The 18,596-nt window shown below is 31.2% G+C and overlaps 1 protein-coding gene across 5 annotated transcripts; it reads left to right on the forward strand.

Moving 5' to 3' along the window:
• Window positions 1-10,580: 10,580 nt before the first annotated feature.
• Window positions 10,581-17,191, forward strand: LOC133803472 (crossover junction endonuclease EME1B). 5 transcript variants are annotated; one of them, XM_062241537.1, is made up of 15 exons: window positions 10,581-10,929; window positions 11,001-11,117; window positions 11,212-11,319; window positions 11,601-11,762; window positions 11,902-11,981; window positions 12,978-13,157; window positions 13,241-13,394; window positions 13,511-13,620; window positions 14,785-14,960; window positions 15,069-15,132; window positions 15,212-15,342; window positions 15,632-15,721; window positions 15,985-16,099; window positions 16,589-16,785; window positions 17,064-17,191. In XM_062241537.1, the coding sequence occupies exons 1-14, from the start codon at window positions 10,665-10,667 to the stop codon at window positions 16,766-16,768; spliced, it is 1,932 nt and encodes a 643-aa protein (XP_062097521.1). In that variant the 5' UTR covers window positions 10,581-10,664; the 3' UTR covers window positions 16,769-16,785; window positions 17,064-17,191. The 5 variants fall into 5 exon arrangements, with proteins under 5 accessions (XP_062097521.1, XP_062097543.1, XP_062097511.1 ...); XM_062241559.1 differs by having other exon boundaries at window positions 12,978-13,121; window positions 16,589-17,191; XM_062241527.1 differs by having other exon boundaries at window positions 10,582-10,929; window positions 16,589-17,191.
• Window positions 17,192-18,596: the final 1,405 nt, after the last annotated feature.

Here is an 18,596-nt window from a genome sequence, read left to right on the forward strand (position 1 = left end):
GTTTAGGTATGTTTTTGGAGGGTTTGGGATGATGGAAAACGGGTTTATGGCTAGTTCTAGGTTGGGGGCCGCGACCCTGTTCTTGGGCACCGCGGCCCTAGCTCGGAGAAGCAGCTGGGGAGGTTTTGGCCTTGCTGGGTGCCGCGACCCTGGGTATGGGGTACTGCAGCCCTTGCTCCTCTTGTGGCTGGGGGCCGCGGCTCAAGGTGCTAGGGCCGCAACCCTTGGGTAGTTTTGAGCCCGTTTGAGTGTTTTGACCTCGAGAACTTGGTTTTAGGCCTCGGGATTGTTCCTACTACCCGAATTAGTGAGGATTGATGCCCCGGAGGCTAGATCTTGGTTTGGGAACCTTTGTTATTCATTTTATTGATGGTTTCCCATATTTGGTTATGACTAGGTGACCGCTAAAGGACTAAAAGTCAGATCATTCTCATGGGTAGTTCTTTTATTCATACTCGCTCGAATCAGAGGTAAGAAAACTGCACCCTGTGTATATGACATGCATGATTGTTGTTGAGGCATGTTGGTTGATAAATGTGGACATTGATTGCATATTAAATGCAGAGCTTGCTTACTTGTGTATGGCACTAGTTAGTTAGGGACGGCACTGGTCGCATATTACTGACCTGTGAGTCAGAAACAGCATAAGCGTCCTGCACGCAGGGCCGATTAAAAGATTAGATCTAATCGATATCAGCGTTGAATGACTCTAGGGCATTGATGCTGGATTGACCCTAAGATCGATGAAACTTATAAGTGCTTGACTAGTCTAAGCTAGTTACTCAGAGCCAGGGTCAAAGGCATAGGTGACAGCTTGTCACATGGCTAGGGAGCAGAATCCCATAGTTATGACTCTATGGTCATGAGGTAGGTTATGTTGGTGACTAATCATCAAGCACCTATCCTGTTTAAGCTAGTGAAAGGATCACTTATTTGTAAAGCCCTGGTGACCCTATCGTCATATGGCTAGAGGGAACGGAACCCACCTTAGTGACTTTTGCGACTGTCACTCATTTGTTTTGGACTGAAAGTCCTGAATGATGATTATGATCATTATTGATACTATATTCATGGTATATTGTGTTTTCTTGTTGAGCTTTAGCCCATGGGTGCTATGTGGTGCAGGTAAAGGGAAAGAAAAGCTCACCCAGCCTTGAGTGGAGAGCTTAGGTGGTGATGTGTACATATGCGGCCGCTTGACCACCACGGCCAAGGAGTTCTCAGAGGATCTAGGGGGTTTATCCTATTTTTGCTGCTTAGGTCGGCGGGTTTGTAAATTTGAAACAGTAATGACCATTTTGAGTTGTAAATAACTTGTAAATGTTTTTGATGGGCCCATGGCCAGTTTTATGTATTAAATGAAATACATCCTTTCCTTTTGATTGGTTTTCCACCTTAGCCTATTAATAACACTTAGAAGCACGTTTTTAACCAAAGGGCTTGGGTAGCGAGTTAAATTTCTGGTTCACCATAACTGTTCTGGGGTAACCAGGGCGTTACAGTATTCTTCTTCATCTGAACTATCATTTTGTTCTTCTATAATTTGGTCTAGGTCTATTTCTTCTATATTATAAATACTTTCTGTATCAGATATATCGTCTTCAACATTAAGGAACTCCATATTAAATTGTTCTACTAACTTTGCTTCTCTACTAAAATTATTATTTTTCTTTTTGCAACTAGTAGAGATGTGTCCTATCTCTCCACAAGAAAAACATGCTATTTTATTTTAATAATCTCTTTTATCATTATATCTTCTTACATGTCCACCTTTTTGAAGGAAATGTCTTTTAGCATTACTTCGTCTTAATTGATAGTATTTTTTATTCCCTTTATATTTTTTTATTATGTCTTGGTTTATACTCTCTATCTTTTATTCCATATTGTTGTGGAGTAAATATATTACTACAAAAACTAAAATTGTCTTATTTTAATTATTTTTGTATTTGGATAAAAGTACATTTATCTACTAAATGTTTTAGGATAAAATTTCCTCTAATACTTAAATTATCCATGGTCGTATTTCTAGTGTGTGCCATGTTATTATTCCATGAGTTTACTATATCTGTTCCTAAAGCTCCAGGTAATTTTATTAGCATTTTATCTCCTAATTCACTATTAATAGCGTTTCTTGAAATACTTCCTAATTTTACAAAATCATTAATATAAACTTTAATATATTTCCAATCCCTAATATATTTTTGTTTTTGTTTTTTCGTGGCATCTTGTTGAACACTTAATAATCCACTATTAGGATCTTCTCCATTTATTAAAAGATGTATTTTATTAACAAAATTATAAGGATTATTTCATAAATCAATTGATTCTTTTATTTCATTAGGGTATTGAGCTTTATACCTCTCCCAATGTGCTTTTACTGTTTCTCCTAAATAATTTTCTATATAAGCATACATTTCTTCTCCAGTGTGATTATGCTCATTTTTTATATATTCTCTTATTATTTTTGCCTTCCAACTCATTATTATTGAATTCCATAGTTGGGGGTCAATATTTGTTATATTAAATTGTTTATTATTATTCCAATTTATACGTAAATCTCTTGGTTCTCTCTGACCTCTACTCTTATACTTAGGTTTTCCTTGGTCACTATAAGGATATACTGGTTGTTTAGGGAAAATTTCTCCGCTTAATGGTTCAATTGTTCTAGTATGGAGTCTTAAAAATAGATTACTATTCGCATTAGTCATACTACTTTCTCCTGAACTATTCTCCATAAAATATTTTTGATATGAAATATCAGATACGTCAGTATTATTTTTTTCTGTAATATTTTCATTTTTAAAAAATTTCTTTGATGATTAATATTTGATTTTTAAATTCATCTATGTTTTTATCCATATTATATTTTTCATCATCTTCTAATTCTTCTTTGTTACTTTGTTCTCCATAATCTGAAAATGAAATACTAAGTCTATTATTATTTTGATATGTACTTCCATTGGTGGGAACACTTATATTTTCTTTTTTATTTTATTTTAATTTTACATGCCATTTTATTCCTTCTAATAGTTGTGAAGAGTATTCGGGAGGTTTTATCATTTTTATTCCTTTACTTTGAAGGGTTTCTATTACTTTTTCTATTTTTAAGTTGAATCTTATGCTAGTATTATGTATTAATTTTCCTTGAAATCCTTTACATATTATGAGGTTTTCTCGGTCTATATTTCTGTATCCTCTACTTTGAATTCTTAGTTTAATACTTCATATATCTTTAATCATCATCATAAAGTCTGGAGTTAAAAAGAATAATCCATAATTATTATTCATGTCTACTTCCATCATAGAGATAATACTTTTTCTATCATCTTCTATACTTTCTTCATATAATATTAATAAAACTTTTGCTCCTAATTTTTCCTTACTAGTCCTTTTATTCCTATTACATACAAACCTTGATGAATATATTTATATTTGTCTTCTTTTATGAAGTTTCTAATAGTTTCGTTAGGGATTATTTGTAAATTTTGATAGTTGTTATCATTGACTATTATTGGGATTTCTCTTTGATGACTGAAAAGACCTCTATTAGGATGCCATCTTCCAGCATAGTATAATTGTCGGGCATTATTTAATACTAATGTTTCTTGTGTAAATCTATCATAGGATTCATTAATATATACTACTTCATCTAAAGATAATATTTATTTGTTATTATTACTAGTTTTTCGATCTAGAATGCCAGTAAATCTTCTACTTAAGGTTCTACTATTCCTTAGATTACTAAAATGACTATTTACTTGTGTCTGGCTTGGATGGCCTAGTCTGTTCGATATATCTTTCAAATTTATTACTAAATTCTTTTTTATTTTTTATTACCACGTTTTCCTCAATTTTTAATATACTAATATGTTTTACTAGCTGATCTATGTCAGTTTCAATTTTATTATATTTTTAGTGGTTCGTCTCTATTTATTATTTCACTTATTTTATCTATTTTTTCATGCAATTTTATTAATAATTCAATTATAGTATTAAGTTGATGGTTTTTGGCCTTATCTTGACCAGACGTAGCAGAAGAACTGAAACCGCTAAATTTCTATTATCATCAAAATCTTTAACTAGATTATTTGCAACAATATAATCAGGGTTATTAAAAGACATAAATAAAGCATAAATTAAGAAAGAACTATATCACGAATATTTTCTACGTGTGTCTTTAATTATTCTATATCCTTTTTAAATAATAGATATTGATCTGTTATTAATTGTTTAGTCTCTATTTCTACTATTTTAGGTTGTTTGTTAACGTATTCTAATAAATCTTTTATTTCTTTCTTACTAGGAAATTTTCAATATTTATTAAAATAAATTCTATTTTATTGTTTGTATTAGTTATTTGTTTTTTAATATAGTCTATATTATCTAATATTTTATTTTGAAACTCTTGATCTGTAGTGCACCAAATTTTTTTTTTTAGATTATTTAAATTCTGTGTTTTGTTTTATTTAAATGTTAAGTGTGATGAATTGTTTTATTTAAATGTTGTTTATTTTATTTAGTTGTTGTTTATTTTATTTGATTTGTTTGATTTAATTGTTAGAATTGTTTGGTATAATCTTTTGAATTTAAATTTGTTAATTGTTTGTTTGGTTAATTATTTTAATAAGTGAATAATTGTGTCACATGTTTATTTTACTATTAGTGTTACATTTTATATAAGTGTGACAATTGATGTGATTATGTGAGATTTGGTTGAATGCACTAAGGTGCATGGTAGATAGTGATGCACCCTAGTGATTTAGTGTGTGCAAGTATATGGTAATAAGGTGCACATGTGTGGATTTTCTACACATTTTATAATTGCCATTTATTTGATATTTTTGGGTAGTTTTATTTAATTGATAGGAAAATAAATAAATAAAATACAAAGAGACAAGTGGTGTGGACGTGTAGTGTAGGATATTAGGGGGATTTAATTGATATCTTTCCATTTTTTTCTTTTAAGAGAATAAAATTTAATTGGATGAGGATAGACATTTTGGGAAACCACCATTTGACTCCAATCTTTTATAATAAAAGAAAAATAAAAGGAATTAAAGGAAAATAGAGAAGAAAGGAAACTTACCATTTCCTCTTGATGGTGGCTTTATGGAAATGAGAATTTAAAAAGGGGATTAAGAAGGGATTAGGCCATTTGGTCGTGACCTAGAGAGAAGATAGAGAGAGAGGGAGGCGAGCTAGAGAGAGAGATAGGAAGGGCTGCCATATTTTTCTAGAGAAGAAGAAGAAGAAGAAAAGAAAGAGAAGGAGAAGAAGAAGAGGGTTTCGAACCCTAGGTAAGAATCTATCAACTAGTGTTTCACATATGTGCATTTGGATCTTCTCCTCTTCTCTAATCTAAGGTTGATTTTGTGGCTTCTTTCTTTGGGTGTATGGTGTTTGGAAATCCTCTATAGGTGACAAGGTTTTCTTGCTAGAGTGTTCTTGATTCAACAATCAAGAGAGGTAATGGTTTTTCTTAGCCTATATATTGGTTTTAATGGGTTTATCTTTGAGGTTGTTGATGGTGATGTTAATGGTTTGATTATTGTAGGATTGATGATTATGATTTGTATTTTTAAAGGGAATATGTTTTGTTTAAAAAGGGCTCATGGGAATGATTGAGAAAATGGATTTGATAGGGTTTATATGAGGTTATATTTTATGTTTATATTGCTATGGTTATTTTTAAATCTTTGATTTATGTAAAATGACAAAAATGATGATAGATGCATACTAGGTTTTATGTGAAGGTAGATGGGAATTTTGTGATGTTTTATGGTGGATCTTAAATGTTTAGGCCTAGGGGTAAAAAGTTCAATCATGTGCATTTTCTTGTGTGTTTTGAAATAATAATGATTTTAGAAATATGATAAGATATATGTAATTTTTGTACCAATGAATCATGATATGCATAAAAGGAGAAATAATAGAAATATGTTAGGGTTATTATAAATGCATGTATGAAATATGGTGTTTATGAATTAATGTATGTTATTGCCATTGTTATTTTTGTTGGATTTCATGTGTAGATTCAATGGAATAGAAAAATGAGATTTTATAAGATTGCATGTGAATATGTTAATAATATTCTTAGAATTATGTATATAATAAGAGCATGATGAGATTTTGGACATGTATGATTTTATGTGAAATTTTTTGGATAAAAGATGAATTTAATGAGAAATTAAGCTTGCTGATTTTTGTAAATAATTGGGTAAAAGTTTGATAAAAATGATTTGCATGCTTAAGTAATGTCCTTGATGTTATGTTAATTTTATGAAATTAAAAAGGGTATTTTAAGTCCCAATAAAATGATATTTTACTCAAATAAATACCTACAGAATTTTTATTGTATTTTTAGAAAAATATGAGGTTTTAAATTGTATATGGTAATTTTTAAAGATAAAAATGGTTGCTGGAATTTTTGTAAAAAAATGTGAAGTGTGTTTCACTAAAATAAATTTGATGAGTTTTTGAAATAAAATTAATACCCTGAATTATGGTAATATTAAAAGCGGTATTTTAATATGGTATGAATGCATATTTTGATAAGTTATGATTTTTCTTTATTTTGATTGATAAAATATTTATATTCAATTTATTTGTGATTTTTAAAGAAATAAAATAGTGGCTGAAAGTTTAGTTTAAAAAGTTTAAAAATGATTATTTAATTGCCACATATGGATTTATGTTACATAAAACTAAGTCTTAAATAATTTAAATAAAAATATATTTTTCCCACACTTAAAAATATATTTTTCTCACATCATTTATGTAATACAATTAACCAATATCAAATTTGATTTTTCTAAAGAAACATATTAATCATAGGTATTTTAATTAAATTCCAAGCTTTTGTTATTTCTTTGTAAATTAAGAATAATAAGGGAAATTGTCACATATTTTTTTTAAAGCTAAATCAAATTATTTTATAAAATAAAATAATGTTTTGAGAAATTTAATCAACCTAGAAATTTTAAGAAAAATAAAGCATGTTATATGTCTATTAATTTTAAAACGATAAAAGTAAGAAATGTAGAATTTTCGTTTTTAAAACGTCTCAATTACGCAATGTTCCCACGCATGCATATTACATGCAAATCCACTTTTACGTCCAAAATTATGTTTATTATTCAACTATGTGGTTTTTATAGAAAGATCATGCATGTAAAATAGGTAAAATGAGCATTATTCTTTTATGGCTTTATGTGTAGTTAAGAATAATTGCATGTGTGTAACTCTTATTATGTGTGCATGACCCATGCACACATGAGTTGTATGAAAGGGCAATATAGTAATTTTTATGAACCTAAGAAATGTTGTTTTGGTTATGGTATAAGCTCATTGAGAGGTTGTGAAATTTCTTAGTTCGGACCTGAGGTAAGGAAGTTAGATAGATTCTATGATTTTATGTTATGAATGGTAAGACTGTTGTATGAATGAATTGTTATGAATTATGAATGCCATATTGTGATGATGCGTGGCTTGTATGAATATGATATGTTTATGAATGGATGTTAGCGTGATGAACGCGACACATCAAATGGGTTACTAAGGATATAAAGACGTAACCCGAGTTACTAAGGATATAAAGACGTAACTCCTAGGGCGGACGCGCCGAGGTTATTCAAGGACCAGAGACTCTTGTTTACCTCATAGGGTGACATGGACAACTAGCGGGCCATGCTCATCATGTATGCTGTATGAATGTGATATGAGGATATGTTACGATTACGTTATGATATGCTATGATGATATGTTACGAAAACGTTATGATATGCTATGATGATATGTTACGATAATGTTATGATATGCCATGATGTGTTAGATGAACGTTAGTGTTCGTATTTGTTGTATCCTTACTTGCTTATTGTTTGTACTTCCTTACTGGGCCTTTAGCTCACCCCCTTACTTTCCTTACAGGTAGCAAATAAGATTTCTTTATGGCACGCGTGGTGATGTGATGAGTTATATCGTCGTGGGGTGTATGGCGTGGGGCATCCTATGGACGGAAAAACGATCATCTTAGGACACCATTTAAATTATGTTATGTTTTAAGAGACTTTCCAAATTATCAGTGGGACTTAGTTATTTAATTTTTGTTTCTTTTGAACTTTGAATAAAAATTCATGTTTTCTTTTAAAACTAATGGTGCCAACTTGCATGGTTTTAAACAAGTCCCCACTGAGACTTTGATAATGAATGGTATTCTTTTATAAATAATGTTATGTGAATGTTTTATAAGTATTAGTTTAGGGCGTTATTTACATGATCTTTAAGACTAGGTTTAATAGTTGTATTAATCTTTATAAGTTTTCTTTTTAATATTCTTATAATATAATAGTTCTTATCTTGTATAAGATTTTGTGATTTAGCTAACATATTTATCTCACAATCTTTTCTAGAAAGATGATAAGTATAACAGTGATTAGAAGAATCTTTACTATTGTTATCTAATAAGCAATATTTTTTAATTATATTATTTGTATCTGCTTTCGTAAATAAAGAAATAGAAAAAAAAAACTTTTGATAGAGAGAGAAAATTAGTATACAAGTTAAATGATATTATTGGAGAAAAACCAGACGCACAGATGCAAGATGCAGGCATCACTAAAGACCTCTCCAAAAAGAAGAAAATTTACACTTGGTACCTTTTTTTTTATCTTAATTACAATACTAGTTTGAGTTATTTTATTCATAATTATACATTTATTTTATACCATTTTTAAATTTATTTCCACTTTCTTCTTACCATTTTTCACATTTTTTTAAGGTTGCTTTCTTTCTTTCTTCTCCTTAACTTCAAAAATCTTTTCCGCCCACACCACTAGTCGGTTGAGCTCAAGAGTGGTACCATCGCGATCTACTCTTCAAGGTGATCATATTGATATGTGAGAAGCATATGTTTTTTCGCAATCACCGGAGAAGATAACCAGAATAAAAAGCAACCTTTTAGTTTCTTTTTTTATATTTTGTTAACAAAAAATAACTAAATTTTAAGCTTAAACAAAAGTTAATGTACAAAAATTGTATTCTTATTTTACATTTAAAGATACCATATGGTATTCTAAATAACTTTAAAGCTATTTTAGAAACGTTTTAAGTAAATTTTTTTAAAATAGATTATTTAGAATATTGTTTGGTAACTTTTAAATAGAACATAAGAATATTTTTTTTGGTAACTCTCTAAGTTTGTTAATTGCTTTAAATTTGTGGCACATCCAAAAATTTAGTCATATATCAAAATGTAACCAATTGGTATCTTAAATGATTTTACAAGCAACAAAAATGTAACTTTTAAAAGCAATTATGCAATATACTACATAGTATTTAGGGGTAAAAAAAAAACAGCTAATCCGCCCACCCGCCCAACCCATCCAAACCTGCCCGCTTTGAACCCGCTCATTTAAAAACTCACCGAAATTGGGTTGGGTTGAACCCAACCCGCCACAAGATGGATTTGGTACGGATTACAATAATATAAGGATGATCTAACCTACACCCGCTACTTTATTCTTTTTTGTATGTACATTTATAGTAATAATCTAAATTTAAAAATACAACCCATAAATGGTTCATTAAAAATTATAAAATTTCTAATCATTTTAATATGTTTGATGAAGGTATTGGATTTTGGGATGTGAATCATTGTATTCTTTATATTTATACATATATATATATATATTTATGGCAGTCTAAAGATTTAACATGTTCTAATGAAAGCTTTCATTGTCATGAGATTAATGGTGGTAACTTATGAATTGTATATTAAAACTTGTTTAGTAAAAATAAATGAAAAAAAATAGTGTTACTTGTATTGAAGATTTAATATTAGTGAAATTTTTCATAACAAAACTCAAATTGTTGAAATTATTAATGTGTAGATTGATGAGTTTAATACCATTTATAATTTTTATAATTTAGATAATTATTAGAATTTTATTTTGTAAAGTTTAAGATTCAAATTTGATATATGATAATATTTTATCAAATTATTATTCATGATGATATTGATGAATAAAAATGATATAAATTTAAACTTTATGGTCTATAAATTTTTATTTTTTTTAAAAATATGATTAGTTAATAATTTTGAACTTTGAATCAATCCAAGTGGCCCATAAAACCGCATGTAAAAAAAACAGCTTAAACCGCACACAAACTAGTTGGTCAAGTGCATTTTTTTTAAAACCATCTAATAAAAAAAGATAGATAACCATTTAGTATTCTGTGTTTTTGCAAAATATCATTTTGGTACCCTCTATTTTCAATAATGCTCATATGGTACCCTGTATTTTAAAATCGTACATATTTGATACTCTAAACTCAAATTTAATTAATAAAATTTTACCAATTTAATTAAACTGTTGTTAATTATGTAAGTTCCAAATTTAAATTTAATTACTTAATTACATATAAGTAATGACAGTTTGATCATATTTACAAAATTTTATCTATTAAATCTGAATCTAGAGTATCAAATATGTATAATTTTAAAATACAGACTAACATATAAGCATTATTGAAAACAGAATATATCGGTTTTGAAACTGTGCGTTTCGCCCAGCCTAGGAGGAGGCAACACGTAGACAAACTCATAATCATCCCGCGCTTATTGCTAAGTTTGAAAGAGAGCAAAGCGAAGGTGAAGGCAGCGAACGATGATGTCTCAGCCAATCATCCTCTCCGACGAGGAAGACCACCTTCTCCTTTCAACCCCAATCCAATCCAAGAAACGTCGGACCCAACCCAACCTTAACCCAATCCCCACCGTCGTCTTCCTCGAAGATGACCCCACTCCGCAGAAGCCGGGCCCCCCATTCGTCCCCGATACGCTGATCCCCGATGTTGCAATCCTCAAATCCTGTGATACAGCCTCATCTGATTCCCGGGCTAGGGTTTCAAATTCAAAGCACGATTCTTCTGGTAAGATGGTGGTACTGATTTTTATTGTCGAAATGCCTATTTTATGTGTAAAAAAAAAAAAACTAATGCAGGTTTTACAGTCATCCCCGAGACGCCAATGTCTGACATCGCAATCGTCAAATGTTTCTCTAGTAGAGCCTCATCCGAATGCCATGCTAAGGTTTCAGATTCGAAGAACAAGTTTTCTGGTAAGCTTTGGCACTCATTACTGAATCTAAAGATACATTTTTTTTCTTCTTTTGAATGTATGTTGAAATGTCTCTTTGATGGATTGCTATGTAGGAGACTTGACAGTCATTCCTGACACGCCGATGTCAGATATTGCAGCCATTAAATGTTCTTCATCCGATCCCAAGACTACGGTGTCCAATTCGGAGTACAAGTTCTCTGGTAGGCTTTGCATTGTCACTGATTTTGATGCGCTTTTTCGTGTTTGTGGAAATGCCTATTTGATCGATTATTATATAGAGTTGACCTAATTTAAGTTTTAATCTCTTTGAACTAGTTTTTTCCTTTAGCTTGATAATTAATAGAGTATACATCATGCTGTCTTTTCTTTAATTTATTTTTGATGAAATAAGATTTTTGGCTATATTGTACTTTCAGGAAGAAATAATGGTACATCTACATCTTTGTATTGATTGAGACTGTATTGATCTTGGTGCTTTCAGATTTTGGCATTAATCGATTGATATGTTTGGAGTCTGATAATGAGTCGGAAGATGGATCTGAAAAGGAAAATTGGAAGGGAGATGACATTTTGGATTCTGGTTTTGATGCAGTGAAGGATTTTGATTGGAATTCTAGATTTGTGGGTACACGTACTACTTCTGGTGAGTTCATGTTAATAAACAGTATGATTTTGTGTTTTTGCAATTCTCAGGTTACATTGTTGACAATGTGCCCCCAATTAGGGATCTTTTTTTTTGATATCTTTACTGGCACAGAGTACTTATGTAACATGTTTGTCAGGCCATGCTGACGAAACACAAATTCCTGAAGTCAGGTTTTCCAACCCAGTTCTATCCCCCTTGCATGGTGACATTCCTCAGGTGCTTTCATCTTGATTCATGTTGTTTCACACGATATAATCCTTCCTCTTTTTTTTTATGCTATAGTTTATCTGTCTATTTTTAATTTGTTTCGACTCTACAAATTCGTTTTCAAATTATGGGCTGGAAGTTCTAAGCTCATCTGCAGTTTACAAAAATACAAACTTGGTCTTGCAGTGATCCTCTTTTATGTCTTAGTTGGGGATTGAGGAAGTGGGGTGGGCACTTGTTATAATGTTGTGGAAGAAAACTGTAAAGCACAGTGTGGCAATCCTTAACAGAAAGGCTCTAGGGATTAAAGAGCTGTGAGTTAGTGAGTGTCAGTGGTTGGGATGGACATATAATTGACGTCTAGAAGTTTGGGATATATGCTTTCAAACTTCATACAAAGATGAAAGAGGGGATCTGATGTGCTTACAATGTTTTTAATAGTAATAGTCTGTAATTAAGAGGTGGTCAATTATAGTTGAGTTTTATTCTCTGCTTCCTCTAGCAAGTTTCACTTTGATAGTCTAATGGCAGCATACATTAATGCAAAATTAGCATGGTCCATGATTACAGTCAAATCTTTTCGGTGTACTTTGTAGCTCAATACTGATTGTGATTCACACAAATTTAGAAAAATCATGTTGTTTATGAGCTAGTGATTTTTAAATTGTTTTATCTTCTGTAAGTGTAAGATACAGCTTTTATTTTTTCTTATATAAATATATATATATATTTATAATCTTTATAAACATTAGAAACAATATTCTTGCTTATATTTGACTTTCGATTAGTTAGATTGGAATTCACAGCAATTCAGAAAAATCCTGTTTATGAGCTAGTGACTTTTAAATTGTTTTATCTTCTGTGAGTGTAAGATACAGTTTTCTTATATATTTAGAATCTTTGTAAACATTAGAAACAATATTCTTGTTTATAGTTGAATTACAATTAGTTGGATTGTGGTCACTGCACAATAAAAGTAGTAATCAGTGTGATGACATTTGTCAGGTGAGAGTCAGTCCTGGAAAAGAATATGTTAGCAAAGACCAGATGGATAACATTGTGCATAACAAAAGAACAAAAGATTACACTGAGAATAAAAATAGTACAAGTGAAGTAAAGAGAAGAAAAAGGACAGCAGAAGAGGAAAAGGTTCGTTTAAAAGAAGAGAAAAAATTGAAGAAGCTTGTAAGTTTTTCCTGTGATTTAAATGTTCACATAGTTTTTTGAATTGAATATAAGGTTACTTATATTTAAAATTTATGATATAGCATGAAAAGACTGAAAAAGCAGCTCTTAAAGCTGAAGTTGTGGAGTTGAAAAAAATAGAGAAAGAAAGGAAAAAGTGGGAGAATGGGAAGTTTGCCCTAAAATCTATTGTGGCAGAGATTGATGCAAAAGTAATTGAGATGGGGTCAGTTGGAGGTGGGGTATATTTATTTTTCAACTTTCTTCTTTACTTGTCTATTATATGAATGCCAACAATGTCTTTATCCTTCTTTCCGTTCATTTAATGGAAAACTGTTCCACCATTTATTTAGGAAGTCTGTTAACAAGGTTTGCCGAAAAGGGGTTTAAATACCGCATAACGTCAAATCCAATTGAAAGATCTATTCTTTGGACTATGAAATTGCCAGAACACATACCTGAGGTAAATAACTGTTCCAACTACTGAAGATGAAAAGCATTCACCAAGAAAATTACATTCCAAATCGGATCACCTTTCAAGTTATGTGAATTATGTGGTTTCTAGTAAATTCGCTCACCTTTTTTTTAGCTACGATCATTATTATATTCATCTTTTTGGGTTGTAAAGCTTGGTGTATCATGATCTGCGTCATTATGCCTTTCACCCTGGTCTAAATATATATGGCTTTGCTTTTGTGAGATTATGTAACCAGGTCAATTTTAATCTACTCTCTAGGACATGAACCAAGAAGTTATGGATAGATGACTCTGTCTTAAGCTATGATTAATGATGTGTTGTTAGTGTAGAGCATCTTTATGGTTTGTACATCTTTAGACTGGTTGTGTGTACATTACCAAAACTGGTTTGGCAACTTAGTTTTCTTTGCTGAGTAACATGAGTAACTTTGAAATTATAGTTGAGCTGATAATACTAAAACAAAAATAAAAAAGAATGAGAAGGTACTGGCAAGAAAATTAGGTTTAGTTTCTTTGCGTTTACGATACCTTATCTTTGTCTTTTACCTTTCTTTTTTCTTGCTTCTGTCTTTGAGGATACCTTAATTTCCTCTATTGTGTAATTTTTGTTTTTGGTCATTATAGAAGTTGTCTCTTTTTATAAATAAATAATGTTTAGTTTTCATTATTTATTTGGATACAGGAATAACTACTTTTTATTAAAATTTGTTATATCTCCTCTTTTTCAATGTTGTTTGCAAGGGCCTTTTCATGTGAGATTGCCAACCTTTTAGTTGCTTTCAAGGGCACCACTGGTCTGGTACTTGGCATCACTAGCATAAAATTTTAGGTGGTACACACTTTTCAGTGTGTGTGGTGCTAAGCATTAATGGTGTCATATAAATTTTTTTTTTATAATTTTGGGCCAAATTATTCCAAATCAATGGATAGAGATAAATTCTGTGTAAAAATTGAGTATATATATATATTTAAGTTAAGAACTTTTAAATGATGTATTACCAAAGAGTCATTGACCTTCTTACTTGTTCTATTGCAAGCCTTAGCGCTATCTTCTTCTCAACTAAAGTATAAGTATATTGTGTTTTCCTGATTATTGAACCCCAATCTGATTTACTTCTTTCACATACACGAAATCATTGAATTATTACAGCTTTCTCCTGAAGGAATAGAGATTCAATATGTATTACTCGTGTATGAAGCTGAGGAATTTTGTAACCTTGTAACAAGTGAATCATTTTTGGACCATGTTTCTGTTGTTCGAAGTCGCTATCCATCTCATACAGTGTGTTACTTGACAAATAGGTTAATGTCATTTATCAATAAAAGGTGAGAGAGATTACAAACTAAACAGGCTGAGGCTGAACAGTATTAGAATTTTGCATTTGAGGCTTAAAATTTGAAGATATATTTAATAATGCACAACTCTCGTCTCAGGGAACAAGAACAATACAAGAACCCAATAAATCGTAATGGGTGGCGGCGTCCGCCTGTTGAGGAGGTGAACTACAAAATAAAATTTGCTTCTGATTGGTTTCTCGCTACTCATTATTGATTTTTAGGTAGTTTATGATTTGTAGTGTTTCTTACAGGTACTGGCAAAGCTAACCACCCACTTTGTTAAAGTGCATTCAAGACAGTGTGTAGACGAGGCTGAGCTAGCTGAACACATTGTTGGTTTGACAAGCAGTCTGGCCTCTTGCCAATTTAGGTAATTTAGTACCCCATTAAAAAAAAAGAATAATAAACAACTTTAAAAAATGTATTTGCTCTAATGATTTAGTAACATACTATGTGCTACTAAGATTCATATTCTTTTGTACATTCTCTTGTTCAATATGTGATAATGATTCCCCAACTTGAACTAAAGTTTACTGACTTCCAAAATTTTGTACTCACTTGCAGCTATACATAATAATGCATTTGTATCATCCCATTTTATCAATCTCTCTGCTGTTACTTTTTTTTGTTTCCCTTTCTCTTATATTATTAATTTGCAGAAAGAAGTTAACACGACTGTCTGTAAATGCGAATGGTTCCCTTATCCCTAAGGACTCTGTTGACAGGAATTTAATTCAAAAGAACTTGTGGTATGATACAATTTCTATTTTTTCACTCAGATGCATGTAGTAGTAATTACTTTTCTTTTAGCTTTGATTTAAATTGTCTTCTATGTAGCTTTGTTTTACTTTCATAGCTACCATAGCTTTTGTTTTTTGTTTTGTGTGTGTGTGGGGAGAGGTCTTGGTATACTTTTCCTTTTAGTTGTTAATAACCAACTTTTGAGCATGTCAATTTTTAGAAAACAAAACAGTACATTACTGATTTTTTACTGACATCTGTATGTGTCCAGGATGAAAGCTTTGGTAGCTATTCCTAAGGTACAGCCACGATTTGCTATTGCTATATGGAAGAAGTATCCCACCATGAAATCTCTTCTGACTGCATACATGGACCCAAGTAAATCTGTAAGCGAAGGCAAACTAAACTCTTTTCCTCTGGCACTGGAACGTAACAGGCACTCTTTGTTCTTCCGACTATTAACTTATGTTTGTTCTTCTGAAAAATTGTAGAGATATTAGGTTCTTGTATATAAATAGCCTTGTATATGTGTTATCAGATTCAATTAACACGATAATACATTGACTTTTCTAACTATGACTGAGGTTAAGCAGCAGTGAGAAAGAAATATCAAGTTTCAGAAGCTTTCGGTTAATTTACCAAGTGTATAGGAACTGTGTGAATGTTAGAGTGTCTTTGGGGGGTTCCTCTTTGTTTGATTTTGAATCGTGTACTATGACTACCCAAATAATCGTTTTAGGTCTCTTTGTTCTCATAGCTTTGGATTTTTTCCCCCCATTTGGACACTGAAGTTGAAATGGGCATTAAAATTTGAGGGAAAAAAATATTGTTATTATTATTATTGTTGTTGTTGATTTTTGTATTAAACATGACAGGTGCATGAAAAGGAGTTTTTGCTCAAGGACTTAACAGTTGAAGGATTGATTGGTGATGACAGAAGATTAGGTGAGGTCTGTTCAAAGAGAGTGTACAGAATTCTTATGGCACAAAGTGGATCTATCAAAACTGATGATGTAGAGAATGGTGCTGCTTTTTTTGCACGTCAATCACCCTAAAATGTTCATTCTTCATTGTAAGTAATCAATTTCAAACACAATTAGTAACCTGTAACTTCTTTTCTCTAAATTATTATTACTGCTAGTAAAACTATTATAGGTAGATATTAAATCATGAAACCCACCAACATTAAGGGCATGTTTACTAATTCACAAGGAAGAGTTATTGTAAAGGGAAAGTGTTGAAGAGGTTTGGGGGAAGGAGTTAAAATTAGTCATACTTTCTCAATTTAATTAGTTATGTAAGTGATTTGTTAGAATTTGTGTTTCAAATGATGTTCTTCACTGCTGTTAGGTAAGGAGTCTTCCCACTTCACGGTGTGGATTGGTTTGTTTTGTGCATAAACATTAGTACGATTTGGGCAAGGCTCGACAGATTTGGTCACTTGAAATTTTATATAAATAATACTCAAATTTTCTTTAGGGCTAAAGCTTGTCCATAGCAAATTCTTTTCAGTTTAAAGTTCTCCAACTGTTTTTATTATAAAGTCTTTGCTTCTAATTTTCCTCGGACTAATTGACATTATTATTCTTGTTGTTGTTGTTATTATTATTATAATAACAAACAAGTTCTGTCAACCAACTAGTTAAGTTTTAAAAAATACCCAGTTTGATGTTTGAAATCACAGCGGAGATAATTCTTGTACGAATGTACTACACTTATAAATATATTTCTAAATTGCTGATGTTAGAACAGCAGTAAATAAAAAATATTGAGGTAAAGAATTCAATTGGACCTGCATTAAAGCTCACAATTTATGCTTTTGGGAGCTTTAGAAACTGTATTGAGTGAAAAATGTTGATAGGATGTGGTATGGTTTGGTCAATTTGTGTGATGTGTGAAATTATACGCCTTATCACTTTGAGGGAACTTATTGTTGTGTGGACCATGAAATTTCCTGAGCCTAACTAGAATAGTCACTCCCCCACAGCAATATTTGGGCCCCACCATTCTTTGGAATCTTGGTGGCTCATTACATTGATTTAGTGGTGGAATATCTTATTCAGCTACTATTGCCACCATGTTGGTGCTCCCATGATTCCTCTTTATGAGCCAAGCCTTGTTCTAATTGCAGCTGTGATGTTCTCACCAAACTACCCACTAAGGACTACTAAGGGACAAAAGAAACGTATTACATATTATATAAATATATCTGTATTATTTAGTACCTCCAATTTAATAAGTTCCATCTTAGTAATTAATTTTCAGAATGTCCTAAATTTGTTACTCGAATATGTTTTTGTTTTAGTATTTGTCTGTAAACTTTCAAATGTCATTTTTACTGAACGTGAATTATATTCTTTTGTCTCAATCCCAGTCCCTAACTATTTTAGGATTTTTCAAATTTAAAGCAAAACGTGTCATGTTTGTATGAATACCATCAAGAGTATCACGAGTAACAGTAAGTTGATTAAATTCCCACTGCACACCTTTCAATTAAATAATTTATTTGAGAAAAATGTTGTTTTTATTTGCACCTTCTAGAGAATTCAGAAATCAAACAAAATTATGTAAGCCTTTTTTTTTTTTTTAAGAAAACGTCCATTGCTTGAGGACTTAACCCCACTAAAGAGGTTTTATCTGGAATTTTGGTATTATTGTGTTATTCTTTGACATTAAAATTGTTATTTAGCAAGTAGCAACATCATATCTCAACATAATCAAGTTAAAGCAATTGCTTATAATCTTATTGTAGTCCTACTTTATGACAACAATAAAAAAAGTCACATAATTATACATTCTTATCTTCAAATGATGACATAATAAATTTCACAACTCAGTTCTCAAAATATATATGTAACAGCCCAGTTGTGTGTCACCAATTAC

The sequence above is a fragment of the Humulus lupulus genome, chromosome 1 (genome assembly GCF_963169125.1).
Source record: "Humulus lupulus chromosome 1, drHumLupu1.1, whole genome shotgun sequence".
Classification (NCBI taxonomy): domain Eukaryota; kingdom Viridiplantae; phylum Streptophyta; class Magnoliopsida; order Rosales; family Cannabaceae; genus Humulus; species Humulus lupulus.

Coding starts and splice junctions, on each gene's coding strand:
- LOC133803472 (XM_062241537.1), top strand. CDS start 10,665: ATGATGTCTCAGCCAATCATCCTCTCCGACGAGGAAGACCACCTTCTC. Junction 11,320..11,600: donor TTCGGAGTACAAGTTCTCTG/GTAGGCTTTGCA, acceptor TGGTGCTTTCAG/ATTTTGGCATTAATCGATTG. Junction 11,982..12,977: donor TGCATGGTGACATTCCTCAG/GTGCTTTCATCT, acceptor GACATTTGTCAG/GTGAGAGTCAGTCCTGGAAA.